The sequence below is a fragment of the Sceloporus occidentalis genome, unplaced genomic scaffold, assembly GCF_023333645.1.
Source record: "Sceloporus occidentalis isolate IW3139 unplaced genomic scaffold, rSceOcc1.0.p SCAF_72, whole genome shotgun sequence".
Classification (NCBI taxonomy): domain Eukaryota; kingdom Metazoa; phylum Chordata; class Lepidosauria; order Squamata; family Phrynosomatidae; genus Sceloporus; species Sceloporus occidentalis.
Genome location: NW_028317052.1, coordinates 3487571 through 3512881, shown reverse-complemented (window position 1 = coordinate 3512881; position 25311 = coordinate 3487571). Strand labels below are relative to the sequence as shown.

The following is a 25311-nucleotide window of genomic DNA, read 5'->3' as shown; positions in this document are numbered from 1 at the left end:
AAATGTTGTTACAACAGACAGGAGCCAAAGGCATCACACGCAGCACTGTACACATTTAAAAATATTAGGAAAGAAAAACAAAGGCAGCCTTCTGTTGTGTATGTACAAAATTATCAATGCTGTTCCTGCTGTCTGGGTGAAGCTAATTTTATTGCAAACATAGTTAAAATGAGAACGGTTTTTGGGGACCGGTGTTTTTTTTTTTCCATTGAAACTGTTTTTTTCAGTTAAATGTTACAAATTAAGAAGAAATACAATTCTGAGGAAAATAGTTCTATATAGAATGGTCACTGGCACAAAACAGAACAAGTTTGTTGTTGTCTTTATTCATTTACAATGGCATGAAGAAAAAAAAGTTCTAAATGTACTTTTTACGGTCTGCAGAAAGTCTTCCAACTCTTTGATCGTGTCCGGGTAAATCTGCTCTGGGGAGGACTGCGAGTCTTACAATAAAAAAAATATATATTTATATATATTTATAATATATGAAATGTATGATAGAAATATATGTGCAAATGCCCCTAAAAGTTGAGCAAAGGAGAGGGGGGGAAATTAAAATGTGATGTTTCTTCATATCATGCAAATGTGCAAACTCTTTCTGGCCAAAACAGGGATCCCAGGAGGCCACTGGACATGTTTGCTCTGACGAGTAAAGTTTTAGTTCAGGAAGAGTTTTTTGTCTCGTAAGAGTTCTAGTGTTTGGCTCCTAAGGAACAGAGTTAGATCTTAAGACTGGCACCTGATGAGGTGACTTCACAGACACCTTGTCTTCTAATACCAGGTCTTGTGCCAAGGCATCACTCTCAGCTTTAGGTTGCCTTGTTGCAAAATCTGTGATTGAGAAGAGGAATTGAATGCACCCCAGTTTGATGTAGCTGCCATGATGCAGAAGGGCAGTTCCCTCCCAGCCTGCTCCACTTCCCCCAATGAGGCTAGAACTGCTAGCTTTGCAATTGCACGGTTGCTGATGAGGACCTTGTGCCTTAGAACGCATAACCTCCTCTTCCTTGACAGCCTCTGGCTCTGGGTTTTGGCTTTTACTGCGCTCTAGGGAAAGAAAAAAAAAATACTTTCGTTATAGAAAGGTAGTGAGTGTAAACACGCAACACTAAATGCATCAACCCATCAATGTATGGAATGCTCCTTTAACACACTGCTAGTCCTTCTGATGACAAATACATATAGCCAGCATAAAGAAATAATCTACAATTATGGCACTTGGGATGGAGGCAACAATGCCCATTTTCCCTGCAGCTGTTGGTAAGGCAGCCAGAGTTTGACTCAATAAAACATTTCACCTTGGCAACCCTGCTAGGTGTAACAAGCATGTGTAATACTACTTAAGCATGCACAGGCTTTTTTATGCTCAATGCATTCCTCCCTAGCCCCAGGGTACAACAGCACAATGTCTAGTACATTTGAAAACAACACGGAAAGGATTTCATGAATTGATGGCCATGTTTTCTGTGAATTTCTTATTGGTGCCATGGACCATCGGAGAAATTACAATGTTTTCACAAATATGAAATTAAACTTGAACAAAACTAAGCAAATGACTTACTTATTACGCTTTGAACTTTGGCAACAATACTGCTGGGAGGGGTAGGGGGGACCTTCTCTGAAAAGTCACAGGAATAGAGCACATTGTCAACAGTTGTTCCATGTTCACTGTAATTCAACAGCTCATAATGCTTTGTGTTCTAAAAGGGAGGAGAGAAGAACAATAAATAGAACATGAAATACACTGTTACTGTCCAAGCGGCTTCCTTTAATTTTTAAGAAGTAGGAGTGTTTTTAGGGAGGAACAAATTAGATGACCTCATGAGATGTGGTCTGGTAAAGGGCATTAATTACTGATCCAAAGCAGCATCTTATTCCTGGGTGTGTATCAGAACACATTGTATAGAAGCAGCCCTTCAAGGTTTTCCTGCAATGGGGTGACCAGACACCGTACTCATCCACTTGGTAATTTTTACATCACAGTGTCCCTTTAATATTACATTAACATCACACTTAAAGCCTCACACTTAGTATAGTGAGGACGATGTGGACATACACTTACTTCATCATAAAAAATACAGGCGTGCTTGCCAGACACATAGTTACAGTGACCGTAGTTTGTAAGGCACACATCCATGTCTGCTCCTGCAAAAAAAGAGGGGAGAAAGATCTGAGCGCATAGGCTTTACTATTTATACTTTTCAGACATCATCCTGACAGGTACAATGCTATCATCAGATAAATTAGGAAGTTCTTTTTATATGACGGGTCCTCCCAAAGCTTTGCAAAGGCTCGGGGAAATAAACATTCCATAAAACATTTTAGAGCCTAGGGGGCTGGATGGACTTCTAACGTCGGCCAGAAAGAAAACTAAAATTACCGTATTTGCTCGATTATAAGACGACCCCCCAAAATCTGATTAATTAATGAAAAAAAGAAAAAGCCTGAATATAAGACGACCCTATAGGAAAAAAGTTTTACCAGTAAATGTTAATTCATGTAAACTATGAACAATTGTTTGTTAATAAAAGCTATGATTGAGAAAAATATGTTTTGTTTTTATTTCCTTTTTTTCAACCTGCTCCCCCAGTTATGCACATCTGCCCCAGGCTTGCCACTCTGCCCCAGAAATGCCTTATACCCTCTAAATGCCACTGTACCCCATGATACGCCTTTTAACCCTCTATATGCCACTGTGCCCCATTATATGCCTTTTGACCCCCCTATGTGCCACTCTGCCTCCAGAATTGCTTTATACCCCTATATGCCACTCTGGCATTTAGGGGGTTAAAAGGCATATTATGGGGCAGAGTGGCATATAGGGAGGTATAAGGCATTTCAGGAGGCAGAGTGGCGCATAGAGGGTTAAAAGGCATTTCTGGAGGCAGAGTGGCATTAAGGGGGTTAAAAGGCATTTCAGAGAGCACTCTGCCTCCAGAAATGCCTTATGCCCCCCCCCATTTAACACTCCCTCCCTCTCCCTCCTCCAAACTTACCAGTGCTTCTGAGTCCCCGGTGCTCAGTCCGGGCAGCATGTAGAGCTCTACGCGCTTGAGCTGAAGTTGTCTACGTGAATCGCATAGAGCTCTAAGCGCTGCCCGGACTAAGCACCGGGGACTCAGAAGCACCGGTAAGTTGGGGGGGGGCATTACACAGGAGGAAGATCCAGGTCCCCTGCATCGCTGCGGGGGATCTGGATCTTAGTCTCATAAGACGACCCAGATTATAAAACGAGGGGTATTTTTCAGAGCATTTGCTCTGGAAAAAACCTTGTCTTATAATCGGGCAAATACGGTACATGACTATTCCTTTAAACATGAATCTCATTAAAACCATATATATATATATATATATATATATATATATATATATATATATATATATATATATATATATATATATATATAAAGTTCTATTAAGTGACTTATTGTATAAGAAATACAACCTTTGCATTTATATTTGCTATGCGACAAAACATTATGTTCTTGCTTGACTCCAAGGGATCACATTTGTATTAAGATAGTATCTTTTACACAAGATGCACAACTAAAGCCCCACACCAATAACATGGGTCTAGGTACAGACTAGAAGCAAACCCATTTACACTCGAAGAACCTCACCACAAACACCAACCTGTGCCAATATAGAGCGTCCGGTAGCACATATTGACAGGCGCCCCCACACCCATCATTAGAGGGTAGAAAACAGCCCGGGCCTGTACTTCTTTTTTCTGGGCTGTAATAAGATGAAATAGAAAGGTGTTAATAGATGACAGGAAATTATAGACTATTTCAACCCCTTCAATCCCCTATGGACGTACCGGTACATCCAAAAAACGCTTCCCAAGAATCCCCTATGGACGTACCGGTACGTCTAGCCCTTCTTGCAGCAACAGGGACACATCCCTGCCGCTGCACAGGAGATCAGGCTGTCGTTTGAAAGCCAGAAAGCTGTTAAATTTTAAACTTTTTACAAGTTTAAAATGCCAGATCGCGCATTCCCTTCCGGGTTGCGTCACTGTTGACGTAACCCGTAAATTCATCGAGGGACTGGATACCCCCTGCAGGGGATATCCTGTCCTCCGATGAGGCACAGACACTGCGATCTCTATGCACGTCTGTGAGGACCTGCATAGAGATCACAGTGTGATCGGTGCAGGGGGATCGCGGAGAGGGGAGTGAGAAACCATGTCTCTCACCCCCCACCCCTGTCCTGAAACAAACAAAAAAAAAGGTCATTTAAAATAAAAAATAAAAAATCATTAAAACATAAATTTAAAAAAATAATAAAGTGAGCTAAGTCATGTCATTGTGACATCACTGGCATTAACATGTTCAGGAGGTCCCTAAGAGGACCTCTAACCATTTTTTTTTTTTTAAATTAAAAAAAATATATATAAAAAAATAAAAAACCTTACATCCCATTGCCCTTGCATAACATCTACCCAGTATAACCCTCTTGCCCCCGTTCACAAACCCCAAACCCGTTAAGCCATAAGCATAAAAATTCTACAAAAAATGTACACCTTATAGTATGTTCCCTGGTGCTGGGAAAGTATGGAAATTCTATATAAATTATGTATTTCTGAAATCAGGACACCTGAATTGATAAACTTGGAGGGGATTTTCCTTCACTTTACCTAATTTTGTGAGGATTCAGATTGAAAATGTAAACAAAATTTAAATGTTTTTTTCTAATTTTCGCTAGTTTTTATTAAATTTCTCATTCTAAATTTTCAGCTAATCATCTAACTATGGTATCAAAAGAAAGCTCTATCTCTCCTTGAAAAAACAATATATAGTTTACATGGGTACACTATTCACAGGACAGGAGAATAATCGCTGAACCGACATAGCGCAAAGATAGCAAAATTGCTCTGGGACTTGAGGTACCAAAAGGGATTGAAGGGGTTAAAACTGTGTATAGTGGAAAACAGTTGTTTGCAAATAAAAGAGTTTATCTGCAAACATTCGATTAATCTAGTCTGCCCATTTTTTTCTGATGTAAAGACTGAGCATAATCAGTCCTTGGTCTTGAGTCAGAATAGCTTTATGCCTATACCATATATACATACTCCCTTACCGTATTAACCTCCACCATTACAGCTGGCAGGCTGTTGGCATTTAAATAAATATGTAATAGGTGAATACACAATAACCTAAATGTGCACAACAGAACACAGAGGATGACAGAAAGTAGGGGCCACAATCCACTGTGGGAAGACGCACAAACATGTATCCAACAAAGATACAAAATTTGAAAGCAGAAATGCAAGTATGCCCATTTTTTTCCAGATGTTCCTCTTATCTACCTCCTACACAGAGAAGGAAAGCCACCTTACATTACATCTAATCTGCTGACCATCTAGTTTTCTACCCAACTCACCTTCCAAGTGATTGCTTAAGGACGGAGCTGGCTGAGGACGGGCGGCACTTGCTACAGGATGATCTTTGGCTGAAAAGATCTCCTGGATTCTCTGCATGGCCAGGAACTTTACCAGCTTCTCATCCAACAAGTTTATTTGGATTTCTGAAATTAGAACAAAGTGTTGATGGAAACAAAAAGAAGCAAACCCACATGGTCACTGTTCTGACCCGCTGAAATGAAGCAAGGAGAAACTTTTTGGAAACTATTTTTTAAGCCACAAAGTTACTGTGAGCCCTGTCCAGAACCTCTGCTTTCTTGATGTTCACATTTTTTTATTCAAAGGGCGTTACTAAGAAAAAAAGTGGGTTCTGAATTGATTAGCACTTTTCATCTGCAAATATTTACAAATCAGAAATGCTGTTATATAGTTCCAACCTAAATAAAAAAGCTCTTGTATCAGACCTATATGCAAAGCAAATGAGACAGGTGAATGTCCTATGGATTAAAAGATCACAAGCATCACTCACCTCCATTTCCATCCATCAATGTTCTGAGTGAGTTGGTCAGCTCCATCATAGCTGAAGAGTTAACTGTTGAAGGACCAGTTGAAGCACAATCGATTAGTAATGTGCTAGGCCGGACTTTACCATCTATTAAAAAAACAAAAACATAATAAAAACAAAAATTAGTTCACATAGCAGCAGAAGAAAGGCTACTGAAACTGTGCTGGCATTTCTCTCTTCCGTCCAGAAGCAACTAAATTCTAGGAAAGTTCTGTAAATGACCATAAGAGTTTTCAATAGGGTTGAAGAACCAAATCCGAGCAGATGTCAGCAGATCAAATCTAAACACACGTTACATCAGGAGAACTTGACACACAGGACAAACTTTAAGCACAAACACTTGTATACATGTAGTGTTGAGTGTATTACAGAAAAACAGAGAAAAAAAAACTCCATTACTTTATTTTTCATACTAAATGATGGGTCAAATTTATAAATATGGTATCCATCATGTCCCCAAAAAAGCCGGGAGCATTAAATAACAGAATAGATTGATCATTGAGCAAGTTTTTTTTTTTAGATGACATGTCCGAAATCTCGTGACACAAATGGGTTAATAAAGTTACCGGCAGCAATAGAAATGTGGCCAAGACTTGTGGAATTCATTCTGAAAGTTAGACGGTAAGGACTCTCGCCATGGGCTAATCTCTAAAATGGAAACGTGAGCCTGACACTGTTAACAGAAACAAATTTGCTCTTGAAATCTAGTTTTCTTCATCCGTAAGGCTGGCTGATCGCAGGGAGAAATTCTGTCGCTCGGATCTAACAGGTTGCCAACGATAAGCATCTCAGCTTAGTCCTGCTAGCAATATAATCTAAAGATGGAGGGCAGACTATAACTATTATATTGTGGGACACACTGCAAACACCACATGGCTGGAAAGTCTGACTTAACAAAAACATACTATCGGATACATTAATACAGAGCAAAGCTAAAATTGCACCATCTGCTGGGGCGTATATGAACCACACAGAGTTTCCCAGAGGGTGGATCTCAGAACGATGTCCAATGTAACAGCCAATTCTTAATTTGTGTGACTGTGAAGTGCCGATGCTTTTTAACACACTTGTTTAGTTGTTTTCCCCCTTTGGTAGTGCAATCTTTATTATATACAAATGTCTGTAGGAACTGGGTTCTGTTCCAAGCCGGTTGGTCCTATGATGCCAAACAAACACTACAAGTTGTCAAAACAAATGACAGAAGCTGCGGGTGGAAGAGATGTATCTAAATACAAACACAGATATTGCAGCGGAGCATCTGCCTGCAGAGACAATCTGCTCATACACCAACGGGGAAGGAAGGGAAAGATCACGCAAGTACGAAATAAATCCATCTACACTAGTAATAACATTGATGGCTCTTTAAACTCTGAAGCAGAGCCAGACGTGCCACTATTCCATAAACAGACTGTAGTGTTTTATAGGGTGGGTCGGATATCCTTTAAAGCGAGCCTGTGACTACGTAACAGGTTGGACTTTAAGTCCCATAAGTTTTATATTATGCCTTCCAAAGTGTAGAGTAAAAGTTTTCAACGTTTTATTTTCCAAGATGGTGCTATGGTGAATTGATAGATGTACCCACAAAAATGTTTTTTGGGCTTTCTTTTGAAACCATATATACTAATGCAAGACATTATTTTGTATGAGTAAAATTTTAAAAAAATGTACGTATCTACAGCCAACTGGACAAAAATAGCCAAGACCTATGAAATTGCTCTGATTTGGAAACTACCTCATATGCCGGGGATTTACCTCTATTTTTTCAGCATAAAAAGTATATGTATTCCCCCAAAAAAGTATACGTTAGTGCAAAGAAGGCAATCCTGGGTATTTTACTAGGGCTATTTTGACACTTTTCAGGCAGTCATTTTACCTTCGTTCTCTTCCTAAATTTGTGATAACTTTTTTTTTTTACACAAATATTGCATGTTGCTTTTTATTTCTTGCCCAGAAAATGTGACTGCAGAAAATAAACAGTATTTTATGTTCAGCAGTATCCCAGTTTTTCATGACATATCCCCTACGTCACCGGTCGTTAAGAGATTGTTAGGCAAAAATAAAAATCTGTAGAATCTGCTGACTCTCCTTGATTCTTTCAATCCCACCATGTTAAAAAGCTAACTTTCTTCACAACAGTTATGGATATATTCACTAACTGTTGTGAGTTTTGAAGGAAACTGAGACCCTAAAAGCTCCATAAATTTTAAAGACTCCAAAATGTCCTACTCCTGTTACACATAGATCTCTGTGACTAAAACCTGAAACTAGAATACATTTAGTGAATAACCCTCTGACGTCAGCATTTTACCAAGTCACGTCACTAACCTGCGGGTGGCGTTGCTGCGCAAAGCCTGGAGGTACAAGAAGCAGCCGAGGTCACTATGTCTGCTACAGCCTGGGGAGGTGTAAGTGCCCTGGTACCGGATAGAGGGGATCCCACTGGCCTGGCGTCAAGTTGGTTAAGCGAAGGGCCAAATTGTGCTTGAGGAGGTTTCCGTAACAAAGTGCTAGAGAAATCAGGGGTGGTGCAAGAGCTAGGGGGGGTGACAGCAGGCACTGGTAGCCGCTGTGTACATATTGTAGACCCCAATGTATTCTCTGTCTTCACCGCATGGTTCGGGAGTATGGAGGATGTTGGAGGAGTGCCCGATCGAGGGCGTGCTTGTCGCTGAGTCTGTACCGATATAACACTACCTGTTCCTGTCAGACGTTGAGGGTCAGTCAACTGCTCTGTAGCATTAGGGCTAACACTGTAAGTGTGAGGGCCATTTGATTTGGACTCAGTGGCAGCAGGTCCATTTGAGGTGCCACTTGTAGTCGAGAGGCGCGGTTTTCCCACATAAGTAGTTTCTTCCTGTAAAGATGTTGACTGACTGCTATGACATAGCTCTAAAGATGTAGACAAAAGGGGTTTGCCATCAGTGTGCTGGTGAGAATTGGAAACGGAACCATCGGGTGCAATAATCGGTTTGACATCCAACGTGTTAACGTCGTCCGAGCTCCAGGACGGAGGCATCTGCTTAGCAGACAAATGTTTCAATATGCTGCACTGGAGTGCAACCACACTACGGAGCCACTGAAAAAAGATAAAACTTGGTTAGAGTTAAATGTAATTATGTGTATGTCTACGCAGCACTACAACATTTCTGTGGGAAAAGCAGATCTTCTGGCTTGTCTGGTGGATGTAGATAAATGTTTGATAATGCCTCAGATATATATATATAAAAATCTATACATATATACCCAATGGTTACAATAAATGAAATTTAGCAAATTGCCATTTTTTTGTGGGCATTTAGTATTCCCACTACGGATTTCTAACTGCAGTATGTTGCGTGTTCCTAGTCAGATTTCATTCTTATTTTTTTCTATATTGTGCATAAATGCAAATGTAATTGCCCATTAACATTACTTTGGTTAAGCAAACTATACTTGACGTATCGGGAAGCTTACTTAAAACACCAACTTACCTCTTGTTGCTCTGCTTGGTTAGCTAAGTGCTCAGAGTGCAATAGGTGCTTCTGGGATTCATCTGGGACACCATTACAAATCAATTCCCCATCACGTATTCCTGCAGGAGCCAGTAGCTGCGGGGGGGCCTGGTACTGCGCTTTAATAGCATCAGGAACCTAGAGAGAATTAAAGGGGCAAAAGTTACTTCCAGAGAGAACATACATGTAATAATACATATCTAATAAATAGATCCAAGAAACAGGGCTGACTACAAACAATGTCTAATATTTTCTAATGGCGTTAGGATTATCTGCATACCTTAACCGTATGTTTTCTGGCCTGCGGAAGCACCCTTCGGTTGGGTGGGTGCGTTTTGTGGATGCGGTTCAGGAAGTCCAGCTTCACCGCATGTTGCGAAATGCTGTCCTGAAATCGGTCAAACACCTGGCACCGATTACTCAGGGTCATACTCTTCTGGTTCAGCTGCAGTGGATGAAATATATATACTATTTTTGACATATACAATCACACACAAACCCGACATGACATAACTGTACAAATGTAAAAAAACAATAAAACAAAATGTTTACTCCAAAAGCCTTTACTTGACACACTTTCGGCTCTATTCACTACAGGGAGAGTTCAACTACTTGACTTCGCTTTACATTATGAAGGCCCAATCCCAGTGAGCTTCTTTTGCAGGAAGGAATCACTTTGCAGGCCCTGTATAATGTATATATAAGTCAGTAAGATTTGTTCTCATGAGTCATCCTTACTGCAGACTTTTGCAAGTCCTGCCCCTTTAATAATGAACCGTGCCAATCACAACTCTCCGAACTGTCCCTTCAGTGAATTGACTCCAAAATCCCTTGCTTACAGACAAATTAAAGCCTAGGCACTGTTCTAAAAGGGACAGTGAGGGAAACACTACTCACCACAATGTGCTCAATATGATTGGGACACATCCAGCGGCCCGCGGGCATGGCAGTGAGGGGTGGATCCAAGCAGTCCATATGAAATAAGAGAGGACAGTAATCACACTGAATAAGAGGTGCCACACGACAGCTCCTAGGAAGAAAGAGAGGCCACAATGAATCTCACACACACTATTATATATATATATATATGTAAAAAGTAAAACATTTGGGGCTATTTGTTTTCATGTCAAGCTGGTATGTGTTTTATGAACACGAAACAAGGCGTCAGATTTGAGTGTTCGTACCGGCTGCAAGTGAAACAGACTTTAGCTGGCAAAGGTACCAAGCCATTGTGGTCCAACTCGTGCTGTGCTTTCTTTACATTCTTTCCGGTCATCTCCTCTTTCCTACGCCGTTTGCTGGTGCCTGCGGAAAAGAAACATCAGACGAAGGGATTTTGAACTATAAACTTCTCTGCAGACACTTTAAGGAGGAACATCCATCTTTTTTGAAAGTAGTTTAGAAGCCATGACAATCATTTTGAATCTACCCTGTTTGAGGAGGTAAGAGGAGTGCAAGTGGGGTACCCAGTAACAGCTTATATTGAGAATATGGCCAAGCTGATGCTAGAATGGATAACAAAACGTATACAATTCATCTCACAATGTGTTAAGGTAAGCTTATATAAAAAGTACCCTATTTATCCATTTGGTGTTCAGATTCAAAGCAAACAGCTCCTTAACTTTTTTCCCCCAGTTACAAGTAACATATTTGTATTCAAAGCAACTGTAAATGCCAAATAAAGGTCTACGGGACACAGCTGAGTTTTATCATAGCCACCAATTGAATGTTTCTGCCAACTGGATCATTTGGTTGATTGCCATAAGTATAAAAGTTATCATTTTTACTCTTAACCTGATATGAACAGCCTATCCACATGTCCAAGAACCCATTTAAACACTTTTCCCAGTCAAGAAGGAAAATTTAAAGCAGACTGGCTTAATTCTGGCACTGTCCTCTATTGTGAGGTATATTCGTCACGTAGATTCCCAGGACTGACCTGGAAGTGCTGTGGTGCAGGTAAGTTCGTTGGGCAGCTGAAACTGGGTAGGATTCCTCTCCATGGCAGCAGCAATGAGGAGCTGAAAGGGTCTTTTGAGCTGAGAATGTCCATACTCTGCTTCCAGAGAAGGGGGCTCATCATCTACATCGATCATGTCTTCATCCACATCATTCTGCTCGGAAATGGGAGTATCGGTGCTGGCACTAGATGTAGGGGTGCCAGGACGGCTCACTCTTCTCTCCAGCATCCTGGCTTGTGCAAGAGCCCGGAAGCTGCCAGCAGCACGTTCCGAGAAATCCAAGTCACTGGTTGGCGACACCGTCCTCCTTCCATACTTATCAAATAGGCCATTTACTTGGCCCAGCTCCTTCTTACGCTCTCGTTTCTACAAGAAATAAAAATCCTGCGCTTAGTGTTTGTGTAAATATCAAAATGTATGCTGGGTTACTGCATTAACAAATATGTTACCATCAACAGGATTGTACCTTCAACACCGAAGACTGCAAATCTTCAAAATATTTAGGCCAATTAATTGTCACATAAAGAAATTATTTTTGATCGGCCCTGGAGGACCACGTCTTATGAGATACTTGCTTTCAATTGAAAATTAAAATAAGAAATAATTGGTATATCTGAAATGTGCAACTCTAAAAGGAATATCAAGTTTATCGCTAAAGCCAAGCAGGGGTTTCACAAAGGGTAAATAAAAACAACACAGCTTGGGACCTTTAACCCCTTAATGACAATTGCCGGTCCTGGCACGGCACGGAAAAGCATGTGCTTTACGACAATTGACGTGCCAGGACCGGCACGTCTTTAAACGGGTGCAGAAAGCGATCTACTATCGCTTTCTGCACCCAAAAAGCGTTGCTGAATGCCTCGACCTCGAGGCATTCAGCAACGCCGCGATCGGCACGAAGGGGCCATCTCTGGCCCCTCCACGGGGCGTCAACATCCGCCATACTTTGTATGGCGGCGGACGCCCGTTTTAAAAGCGTTTAGGAGGCGATCGACGATCGCCTCCTAAACTTAAATGGTGTCGCTGGAATGCCTCGATCAGGAGGCATCCAGCGACACCAAACACTGCTGCCGGCAATCTTCGCCATCAAGGAAGATGGCCGCCGTCCTGTAACAGGAACCACAAATTTTAAAAGTTCGCTAGATGGTCCAGACCATCTAGAGAACTTTGGCTCCACTTGCAGGTTGAATACAGGTACTGCATTCACCATGCAAGTCAATGGAGCCCAGCTTTCTAATCACAGTGTGATTAGTAAAAATAAATTAAAAAATAAAATAAAATTAATAATAATTAGAAAAAAAATAGTAAAAAAACAGTAAAATGTAAAAATCATTTCCCACTGATGTCACTATCAGGGGAACCTCCAAGTTGAAAAAAAATGTTAAATTTTTTTTAAAAAAAAATAAAAAAAATATATATATATATATAAAAAATATATTTTTGTGAGCAAGTCCTAAAATTAGCATATTAGCTTAAAACAATTCTCGCATGGAAAGAGTTAAAATACTGGCATATTAAATGCCCGTGGGGTGTCTACTTTTAAAAAATGTATGATTTGATGGGGTAAATTGAATGGGCCAGGTTCAACAACGTCCCAATTAACACGGGGGGAAGGATGGCCACACATCTAATTTCCAATTAGAAAAATGCACACGTACCAAATGTGGCCTTTTAGTTCCCCCAAAAAATGACACACCCATGCATGTGGGGTATCACTGCACTCAGGAGATGTTGCTGAACACATATTGGGGTGTCGTGTGACAGCGGCATATACCAGGAGCTGTAAATTCATACATAACATAGGTGTGTGGGGGAAAAATACACACACAAAAATATTACTGCAAACTTTGAAAAAATGCTGGTGGTAAAATATGTGCATGCAAAGAGTTAAAATACCAGCATTTAAAATACCCTGTGGTGTCTAGTTTTGAAAAATATATGGTTTTGTTGGGCACACTGAAATGGCCCGGCTCAAAGATGTACCAAATAGGGCATGGGCAGTGGATCCCAAATGCCAAAGTTCAACATTGAAAAAAGAGCATGCCCCAAATGTGGCCCTTTTGCCCCAAAACAGCCAGGCAAAATCATTCATGTGAGGTATCGCTGTACTCAGGAGATGTTGCTGAACACATATTGGGGTGTTTTGTGATAGTGACATATACGAGAACATTTTAATTCATACCTGAATTAAAATGTGTGTGGAAAACCAAATGCAAAAAAATGACTACCACAAAGTTTGACAAAGACTGGTGGTAGATATGGTGCAAGGAAAGAGTTAAAATACTAGCATTTGAAATACCCTGGGGTGTCTAGTTTTCAAAAATATATGGGTTTATTGGGCACACTGAAATGGCTCGGCTCAAAGATGTACCAAATAGGGCATGGGCAGTGGATCCCCAAATGCCAAAGTTCAACATTGAAAAATGCGCATGCCCCAAATGTGGCCCTTTTGCCCCCAAACAGCCAGGCAAAATCATTCATGTGGGGTATCGCTGCGCTCAGGAGATGTTGCTGAACACATATTGGGGTGTTTTGTGATAGTGACATAAACTAGAACATTTTAATTCATACCTGAAGTAAAATGTGTATGACAAAACAAATGCAAAAAAATGACTACCATAAAGTTTGACAAAGACTGGTGGTAGATATGGTGCATGGAAAGAGTTAAAATACTAGCATTTGGAATACCCTGGGCTGTCTAGTTTTCAAAAATATATGACTTGATGGGGTAAATTGCATTGGCCGGGTTCAAAGATACCCGAAATGGCACATGGGGGGAAGAATTACCAGATTTGGAAAAAATGGCTTTGAAATAGCAAAACGCTACCTGTACTTATTGCCCCATAATGGGTAGAAAAAAGCAAAAAACCATAAAAACATTGGGTATTTCTAAACTCAGGACAAATAGTAGAATCTATTTAGCAGGTTTTTTCATTACCTTTTATAGATGAGTAAAAGATTTTTCAACTAAAAGTTAGAAACAGTCATTTTTTTCTAAATTTTTCACCATATTTTATAATTTTTTTAATAGTAAATAATATGATACAATCAAAACAATGTCATCTAAAGAAAGCCCTTCTTGTCCTGAAAAAAACAATATCTAATGTGTGTGGGTTCAGTAAACGGGAAAGAAGAAAATTACAGCTAAACACAAGCAGCGCAGAAATGTTAAAAAGGCCATTGTCACAAAGGGTACAAAAAGTAAAATCAGCCTTTGTCTCGAAGGGGTTAAAGAATAAATCAGAAATTCTCCCTTATGGTATAACCACAACATACAGAAAATTCCAGAAGTACTCAGTCTCATAACACATTTGCCCAATTATAAGATGACCCTAATAATATACGATTACTTTGAATCTTATTAAAAGGAAGAAAGTCCAAACATAGGATGACCGAATGGGGAAAAACATTTTATACGTTATGTACAGTAGTGTGTGGAGGTAGTAATTGAACTCATATAACATGTGTACAAAATCTTGTATACACATCTGCCTGTCAGTTGCTTAGAGAGGAGGGAAACATGTCCCATGATCCTCAGTCAACCTTAAGAGAATCATGGGATATGTAGTAGAAAGATGCCCTTATTTAAAGTGGCTCCTCTCCACAACTTGTAAAGAGGAGCAGAGTGATGGGCAGGACTGGGGGAGATTATTACTATGCGTGTCGGCAGAATGGCAGAAGCGCTATATCGGAGTGTCTATCCAAAGTTTGAATAAAAGACAAGATAGTTTTTTCAGAAAATTTTTTGTCTTATAATCAAGCTGATGGGCAACAACTAAGCGCACCATGCATGGCACACAATATGTAACTTAATGCATTTCATTCCCCTTCTTCATAAAAGCTCCAAGCACATGCTTTGGATATTCCAGAGAGGGAAAAAGCTAAGATATGCAAGGCATGTACATTTTATATATATATATATATATCTATATATATATATATATATATATATCTATATATATATATATATATATATATATATAAAAAGGATTAATAACTTTGCTAGTACGATGACTTACCTTCCTGCGAATGGTGCAGCGGTGACACATCCACTCCCCCGGGGGCAGCATCTCCTCGCTTAAAGGGGGGTTGCTGTAAGAGAAAAGTACATACATGTGAACACAACGTAACAGATAAGGGGAGTAACATTACATTTCTGTCCTTTTCACCAAGGAAGACACATACTACACAGAAAATTGGAACGAATAATAATCATTACATGCTAAACAAAAGTGAAATGCTTAGTGTTCTTCTGGCAGATTTGATCTCAGGTTATCAACTTTTCACTGTTATTTTAAACATGGGAAAAGGGTAGGGCGACTAATACTCTAATCCTGTTAGGTGACTAATCACTTCAAATAAATGGCACTCCTGATGGCAAACACACATTAAAAACATTGCTTCCTAAAACCATAAATTGCCATAGAATTATAACAAGTAAGCCTGCAAGTGTTTAAAGTTTAGTAGAAAACGTTGCTATCCATGTTAGAGAAAACCATTTCCCCCCCAAATATGACTGTTTTCGCGTTCTGCACCTGTCGGTGCAAACTTGGCATGTCGTTCAGTGAAGCACAAAAGCCGCACAGCTGAGCCGCGTCCATACCGGCCCGACATCTGTCACAATATTTGCATTTCCCCCAAACCAATACAAGTTGCAAATCCATAACCCATGCCCAAGCGTCCTCCAGCCAATTTGTTTATCACTGGAAACAGAGGCCACAAAGGCTACTTAACGATGTGCGCCAAATGTAAGAGGGGGAGCTGCGCGATATATATAATACAGAGAAGCCTTTTCATTGGCTGTGAAAGTACGTATTTTTTTATTTTTTTAATGAAAGGGCGTTCCAGAGAAAACATTACTGGTAATCTAGCATATTCAGAAAATGAACCTTTAAACATTTTAAACCATTCTGGGCTCTTAAGTTTTAATTCACAAAACTTTTTTCCAGCTTCTAAGGCAACCCATAAGTGCCTGTTTTTTTTTTGTCACATGACAGACGTTCCTGGCTTATTGTCTTCAATGTTCTTCGCATTTTCTTTTAATGTTAGAAGAAAAATATTTATATTTCCACGGGACCTGCCTTTTAAGTCTGTTGTGTGTGAGAACGCACACTAGTTTGGCCACCAAGTGGTTACTTTTCCAGATGACCTTTTTCATAAGCCTTCTAAGCCCAGTATTTTTCTCAGATCAAAAAGTAAACAGCAGGGGAATCGTACACGGTCTAAATGCTAGATATTACTGACACCTAAATAAATTTAGTTGATGTTTTTCTTTGGACTTATCGACCCCATTCATTACAGCGTAACCAATACACGCAGCATGAATATTCAAGACACGGATAGCATTTTGGAAGTGCTTAACATACCCACTAATATCCCCGGAGCCGCATGGCCCACTGCCAGTCCACGGCCTCCAAACTCAAGTCTATACATGCAACAGAATTCATGAGACGGAGACAATGGCTTCCTTAGTCTACAGAACACACCCGGGTAGATGGGGACGTGATGGTTGCCCTGTAGAGCCAGACGACAAGCTGACTGCAACGATAACACTTCCTTGGACCACAGCATTTCCAGGTCATCGTGATTACACAATGTGGACACAAAACCGTATATTCCGATATAACCAGAAGACTACTAAAGCTGTAAACTTGAAGCACTGCCATGACTTAATGGTAATATAAAGGCCTAGGTATGGGATGCACTATTTGTTATGCCCCGTTTTTAGAGCATGGTGGAATATGTAAGTATCAGATTTAGTGGCATAGTGTCTTATTTGGACATTTAAAATTGCAAATTAGCAAAATGAAAATACAAGGTAACTTTCCTGCATAAAGACTGAGCATAGTAACCAGCCAGCAACAGAGCTAAAAAAAGCCAAAAAAATTGCCCAAATTTGGATCAGAAGTGGCAGCATTAGCAAGAGAAATACAGCTTTCTGGCCCTCAGTCACCAGTAAGCGGCATTTCATCAAGCTGCTGGGTCCTCAGGCGCAACGGTGCGAAAACAAACGGCAGCCTCTTGAAAACTCGCATCCTAATCTCACAGAAGGTCTGAGCGCGGTGCCAAGCGTGAAAAGGCAGAGAAAATGTTTCCCAGCTCGATGAAAGATTTTGTCTTCTTCGTCTGCTACGACATGAACGCGGACAAGAAACGTCGACGAGCAAGTAACAAAATAAATCCAGCATTGGGCAGGACCACCTATACGTCCCTTTTCATTCCGCAGACACGTAAAGAGCCTAAACTAACCCAAAGATTTCCTGCAGAACCGGCCAACAGTTATGGAATTCCAGACTCTGTACCGGAGTTTAACCCTTTCATTCCTCAAGGGTTGCAAGCATTAAATCTATCGGATATTTGGAAATGCTAGCGATACACATGGTACACGGGCTTTGGTGCACGATCGTGTAAACGTTTAATAGAGCTGAACTACCTCCTTGCGATAATTTGTATAAAAACATGTTCCATCATTGCCAGGTTTATAGCGGCCATTTTACAGCAGCTGAAATAAGCTTTTTAAAAGGTGTTTTGATGACATCAGAGCATGTTTGATGACATCAGAGCATGTTTTGTTCTCTAAGTATTAGAAACTCCATTTTGAATTCTGGCATTCACAGTCCTATCTCACTTGTTTTGGTGACAAACTTTCCGTCAAGAAAAACGGCAAACATGTCAAAATTAGTAGTGGCATGAGGCACAACACAAGAGATCATAAAAGGCACAGAACGTGTATGAGAATTACCCCCATCCACCCCTAAACAGCAAAGACATCAGAACGTTTTGCTTCTGTTAGGATGGGGGAAACCTGGTCTGCACTCAAGGTGCTGGAAAGTACTAACAAAATGTTCCCGATGTAGAATGTAGTAACCTAGTTTGATGCCACAGAAAACTGATCAGTTGGGTACTTACTAGGTCAGTGAATGAGGAGCTGATGCGACAACGCAGCGTTGCTCACCACCCGCATGACATCACACCATGCCTTCGCTGCGTATTTGTACAGTGAAGCAATTTTGGCAGCAGCTTTGTGTTTACAAAGATGTCCATTAGGTTGCAATATGGAATAACCTGCAAGAGCCATCAGCTTGAACACAGAGCCATCACTACATGACCGGGCCCCAATACCCACTAGAACAACCTAGACAGGGGTGTTCTCATGCACAGAAGCAGTCCGACACGGATGTTCTCATGTTCAGCTGTCAAATTAAAAGAAAACAGAAACCGAGGGCCTTGACATTCACTATAAAGCAATTGCTACGTAAACGGTTGCTAAGGGCCAATCAACATTATTTCCAAGATCCCATGTGACATCAGACCTTGTAACCATACCAACCAATGTTTATTAGGTATTTCCAAAAACCTGTCGAATAGTGAACTGTATATCCATCGAAGCCTATGCAGGAAAAACAGATGAGGTTACAAGCAATGTCTATAGTAATGCTATAGTGTGGTTCTCACGCAGTTCTCAGCTTTTCGTATGGCCCCCATTCCACCTACAGAGCCATCCTGTTTAGATGGATTAGCGCATTTGTGTCTGAAGTGATCACTATGATACTTCTACAATACAGGTGCTTTGCGTGTCACTAGCAAGCATTTTCAGATAGAAAGCCTGAAAATCAGTATATTTTTTGTCTGCGTTTTGAGGAGACAGGGCACCAACAGGCTTACACATAGTCATTTAGGTTGAACCTTTGTACATATACTTCCTGCTTTTAATTCAAAATAAGGCAAGAAGAAAAAAAAAAAAAAAAAGCTTTTCGGGGGGAATTTTGCTACTAGGGAGGAAAGACCCTTCTTGACTCCAAGTGGGAATAATTTGTGTTTTTTTTCCTGGGAAAAGAAGACGTGGACAGCAGTTACTGAGAACACAATAGGGTGTCACAAAATAAGATAGAAATTATCACTTTAAGATTCAGATGTTAAATTGGTAAGACTAAGACAAACCAGCACATTAGGTAAATAATACATGGAATTTTTTCTCAAGATGTTCAGCAAGCACGCTTCATCCGCAATACGCCATCAAATGATTAATACAGTAACATACCCCAACATCCTTACAAGATGACATTGTTACTATGGAGCTGCTGAAGATCATCCAGTTGTGATTTAGAATAATCAATTGCTTAGGACAGCCATCTGGGACTCGCTGAACTGAACATCATTAGAACAGAACGTTTAAAGCTTGTTAGAAGAAACAGGTAGATTCCCGGCGTACTGCACTGATGGGCCAGCCATCACGGTACAAGAGCAACAATTCTCCCTCACATCTCACAAAACAAACTATGGCGAGAGATTTAGGTCTGCATGTGATTTTTCATAAATAGCAATAAATATGTCTACATTTTGACTTGCTGCAGATGCCTTTGAAGATAACGCACTATGGAAATCTCATATTATTGTGGTGGCGATGACATGCAGATCACGGAATAAAGTTAAAGGTCTGCAGCACTAGCTACAATATGTAAACCATCCGCAAAATGAAATCACGTTTACATGAAGCGTATGAAGCAGTAGGCTGATAAAGCCAATAATACACAAGACAAGTGAATAGGTAAACTGACTGGATAATGGAGAACAGCAATTTCCTGTATGGAGGGTAATCTTGGCTCTACCCCAAGGAGAGACTCACTGGTGACTCCTGCATTGTCAGGGAGTTTGGTCTCTCGTAGAGAGGCAGGATCTCCACTAATTTTACGTATTTACCAAGCCAGGGGTTGACAAATATGGTTTGGATCTTACAACCTGGCACCAGGGTTTGTCGAGCCATACACTAACACGGGGCTCGACAAATCCCAGGCGCCAGGTCGCCATGGCGACAGAGAATTTTGTCCTGGCGCCTAGGTGTTTGTCAGCCTCTTACATCTGCAAAAAATTGCCCCCGCGTCACCACTGCTGCTGCTGTCTGCCCAGGAGTCTGGGCAGACAGCACGGCCACTCCGAGCCCGCCCCCAAGCCTGTGATCGCTCCCACGGAGTGATCCTGTAGGCTGAAAACGCGGTTGCAGGAAAACCAGCAATCGTGTTTTCAGCTGCCACAGACAGCTTCAGGGAAGGGGGTTGTGTATTGATTTAGACCCGCAATTGCGTCCCAGCTGCCAGAGGCAGCTTCAAGGACAGGGGAGAGGGTTCTTTGGTCTCCACATGAGTGTGGAGAGCAGCCCCAACACCGCCCTGCTGCCTGATCGCTCCCTGAGAGCAACAGTGCAGCGTTAACCCCTTCAATGCCAGAAATGTGTATGACATTCATGGCATTGCAGGGGTTAACATTTGCCCCCAAAAGCTTGTGGGGACTAAATATCAGTCAATGCTGTGCTCCAATGGAACATCAGCATTGAAAGAGTTAAAAAATAATAATTAAAAAAACAAACCAGCACTGACCTGAAAGTCCAGGGTGCTTCCAGGTCAAATGCTGTGAGTTTAGTAAGTGGGCTGATGATGATCCGATCACTCCTAACCAACTGTTAGTTTAAAAAAAAATCCTGGCTCCTAACTTTTTTAGCTGGCGCCTAGATTCACAACAAATTTGTCAAGCCCCATACATTTACACACTCTAACACCATACAGTAACAGACACACACAAACACCTTTTGCTCGAACGCTAGCTTTCTACGCTCAAACAGTATATGCTGACATACAGTATGGCATTAGCATGAGTGTGTAGCAAACAATACACACACACACACACACACACACTACTACCCTGCTCACCTGCCACGTCGCTGCCTATTTGCTGCCATCACAAATCCTGCACACTATGCTTTCTGGATTCATGATAGCAGCCCTCAATTTTAATTCATAACCCCCAAGGAGCTTCAGTGAGAGCCACCGGGGTCTGAGGACGTATGCAGTGTCTCCTGTAAGAAAGGACGTGTGAGGATTTATTTTATTCCACATTATTGTAGTGCCTAACAAGGAGAGAAAATTCAGCAAGATAGTACTGCAGACATGACAATAGTGTAATTACAAAAAAATGTGCATAACTGCTACAACAAAATATGTTTGAGTGATATTTGTAGCAAGTGACCTAGCTTTACGCAAAAGCTACTTTATCGACACGTTATGGTACACAGCGGCTTTCTGCCCCAGTTGGGTGCAAAAAAAGAGGCAAACAATTGCAAGGAGCAGAAAACTATTTAAAGGGAATACCAAGTTATTACTGGTATTAAATTACATTTGCAGTTTAATTTTTAGAACTATATCCCTTGTACACAAAAGATGTGATAAACATCATAGGAATACCACTAGAGAAACTCCCTCTATTAACCTTGCTCAAAGGAATGGTATGGCCCGGTAAATCTGGAGGGGAAGGCACAGTGCTCGGGATAGGCGAGAACCTGCTGCGTCTCTCATCAGTTCTTTATTTAACAGAACTTTTCAGCAGAAGAGAATATGATCGCATTAGAAGCCACTATGTAGGCTGGGGAAGAAAGTAAAAGAAGCTCAACAGTGATGGAAGAGTATAATAGAGGAGCAAAGGGTAGAAATCAAAACTTAAAAAAAAATGTATGCCTTAAAGTTGCTTAGAGGTGGATTAGTAGGTTTCCCAGGAAGGAATACAATGTAATATAAAATACAACATCTTGTTAGCACATCAGGGTGCAGCCATATTTTGTAAAATGTGGATTCTGTGTATACATTTCTATACGTAAATACATAAAAGTCAAACAATAAAGCTATACTAAACCACTTCATGTAAAAGCTGACGGTGAAGTACAAATTAACACATGCTACCGAAGGGCATAAATAACCATATTAAGAACATTAAAAGCAGCCTTGTTACTCTGATAACGCTCATGCTTCCAAATAGGCTGTTGATATCTATAGATCTGTGCAATAATGCTTCCAAAACAGTAAGGTTACAGAAAATTACTCTAATCAGGATTCAAAGCTTTGGCTTCTTAGCATTCCAAAATTAGAAAAGACAGCCCTAACCAAATAATAAGAGTAAACCTTCGAATGCCCTTCTTGCTGGCCGACAGTGACTGTGCTGACTGTGATAATATCTCTATATAACTGCCCTGGAACCAAGAAGCTTCCAGAGGTCAAATGGGGTAACCAGAGTCACTCTCTGCAGAGATAAATGCAGACTCACCACAATTCTTCCTGCACAAACCACCAGAGTATATTTATAATATGGTAGATGGTCAACAAAGTTGTAATTCACATAGTATTGTACATTTCCCTAAAATGAAAGCCGTCTTATATACTCCACGATAAGTCACAATATGAACCGGTATCCAGAACACACTGTATACACTGCTATTCCCAACACATTTTAGCAGATTGAGCACAGATCAGTGACAAACTACATGACTGGACTAAATTGGGCCATCCAACCAGAGCGTAAAGACAATTTAAATAAATGCGGCTTTTATTTACAAAAACGGGAGAATTTAAAACAAAAACTAGGTCCATCAGTAAAGCTAATAATGGACCCCCAACAACGTTGGCTTTTCCCTCCACTACTCAATCTGTCCCCCAGTGAGAAGAGGTGATTATATTCACTAAATCTTCATACTAATGGTTGCTCCCTACTGAAAACATTAACATATCTGGACTAGAAAACACAAGGCTTTCAATGTGCAAAGTGAGCCAAGTAGCAAACAATCAGCCTTTTACACTGCAGTAAAAGTCTCCCTGCCTTATTTAGCAAGCAGCACCAGCTTTACCCCAAACCCAAGAGAAAGGGAAAGCTGGGCTTAGTAATTAGGCCCCTACAGCTGGACGCGCAGTTTAAAGAGCGCTAGAAAAACACTGCAAGCCTTGTCCTGATCTGTGTACCAACAGCACATGCGCCTCCATCACTGGCTGATCGGAAACAAACCCGCTTCCGGTGAACTTCCACAGCGTAACAAAGTAACCCAACAGAACGACAATCATCGCGCCAAGTGCGATTATGAACCGATACATTGTTACATTCACGTATGAGCCGGTAAAGGGCAGAATAAAAGCCGCGGTTACATTAACCCTCAGTGAGGTGTCGTCTATGTCGGACGGCATCACGCTGCTGTATATCATATTTTGGACAGCATTAAATATACATTTAGGCAGCTATAAGGGAACACCCCTTTAGCGTATTCACGCAGATCATGTGACCGCAAGCTAAACAAATTCACTGGAGCGGCGACAGGCGATGCATATTTCCCCGAACAAATCACAGGACATGAACAGGGCCGCCGTGCCCCCTCCCACCGTGCAGCAGCCGATCGAAAGCCCAGGCGCGTCTGACAGTGTTTACAGATAACATGCTTCTTAACGTAAACAATGCCCATCGTACCGAGCAAGCAGTGTTCGCGGGGCTTATATTACACATCGTGTACTAAGGGAGAGGTAAAGGAGGAGTGTTTTTCACATAACTGGCCTTGGTGTAAAGAATGAAGTAGGCACTCCAGTGTGCAGGGAACTGCAGAGAACCATAACCGCTCATACGAAATGCTACGAAAACATAGCCAAAAACACGTAGAGGATTCAGCGACATAATGCATCAAGACACAGGGGTAGGCGGGGGAGAGACCCTAGCTCTAGGAGCACCTAGAACGTCTGTCTGCAACAGTGAGCAGCAGCGCCCCCCACCGCATGTTACGTGTGTTACACTCACCAGCACTGAAGATGGAAGGCAGCCGGGCAGTGGTCGCAGCACAACAGATCCCCTCCTTCTTTGCAGCTATCACAGCTGTCATGGTTGGTGGCTCTTCCGCTTCTCCGTGGCTCTTTCTCCGGCTTTCTGCTTTTCTTTTCGCCTTCCTCACTTTTTGGGGGTGCCAACAGGGCTTGGATTTGCTGGATGAGGCAAGGGAGGATGGGGAGAGCATTTAGGATAATGAAAAGCACTGCCCCCGGATCCCTTTCTATACCCTCCTGACATGGACGGCATGGCAGATTGTATACACGGTGCCCTCGCACCCTTCTCCCTTACTAGCACTGACACAAGACAGGGGTGACATGCAAAGAAATGCACCGAGCTAAAGCGCCCCCTCCAAGTTACTGTACGGTCTTACTGCGCATGTCAGCGCCGACCCTGTGTTCAGCCCCATCCTTGCCATGTCTGCATAAAGGGATAAGATGGTAACCAACACTTAATACCGACTGAAGGAATGCGTGTACATTAGCAATACAAAAGCGACCCAGCATTAATCCATTATAGGATCGGACAGATGCATCATTTACATTCACGACTTAAGCAACAACTCTGATCTCTAGACCCCCCCCCCCCCAATCACCCTGAGCACATTTAAAGACACCATCCTGCATAAGCTTGGTTTCCACGCAGAAGACTCTCAATATGTATTTTAAGGTTTGGTGGAGGATAAACTGACGCTGGAAGGAAACGATATTGAAGCCAGAGCTGTAAAGCTGTGGCCTCCTCCCACCTTTATTGTATCTCCTGGAGGCGAGGACTGCACAACCTTGCCATACACTGACTATGCAGACACACCAAAACATACATATATATCCGCACATTCTCTATACTGTATACCACTAGCAAATGTTACCCGCTGGGTACGTGCAGAGGAATGCTTTTCATTAGTGTTCCGGAGGCGTATGTATGACACTGCACACATTCATCTGGCGCAGAAACGGTTAAAACAAAACTTGGTCTTTGTGATTCACATGGGGAGGAACGCACCGTTCACACAGACTGAACGGCAGAGATCTGTGTACACAATGCCTGTCACCCATTTAAAGTTCACATTACAACGATAGTGATCTTCCAAAGAGCCCGTATTATTCCGGAAACCCCTCCTTACCTCCATTAAACCCCCAGAGGTGTCCAGATCGTACACGATCGTCTTGGTCTCCATGATGGTGCCCCACAGACAATCCAGACAGGAGCAGAGGAACCACCCCGCCCGCGGTATTTAACGTGTTATAGAAAAACAAATAAAAGATCCTAGGAGGGCAGCTGGACCCTGGGAGTGAATCCGAGGGAATG

At 41.4% G+C, this 25311-nt stretch overlaps 1 protein-coding gene across 2 annotated transcripts; it reads right to left on the bottom strand.

Moving 5' to 3' along the window:
* Positions 1-706: 706 nt before the first annotated feature.
* LOC149286098 (PHD finger protein 12-like) lies at positions 707-25180 on the bottom strand. 2 transcript variants are annotated; one of them, XM_089494461.1, is made up of 15 exons: positions 25127-25180; positions 23977-24158; positions 15402-15474; positions 11361-11748; positions 10606-10726; positions 10319-10451; positions 9702-9866; positions 9401-9559; positions 8256-9006; positions 5895-6017; positions 5386-5529; positions 3634-3735; positions 2063-2145; positions 1562-1700; positions 707-1047 (listed from the first exon to the last, which is right to left on the bottom strand). In XM_089494461.1, the coding sequence occupies exons 1-15, from the start codon at positions 25178-25180 to the stop codon at positions 707-709; spliced, it is 2958 nt and encodes a 985-aa protein (XP_089350587.1). The 2 variants fall into 2 exon arrangements, with proteins under 2 accessions (XP_089350587.1, XP_089350588.1); XM_089494462.1 differs by lacking the exon at positions 3634-3735.
* Between the last annotated feature and the right edge of the window lie 131 nt (positions 25181-25311).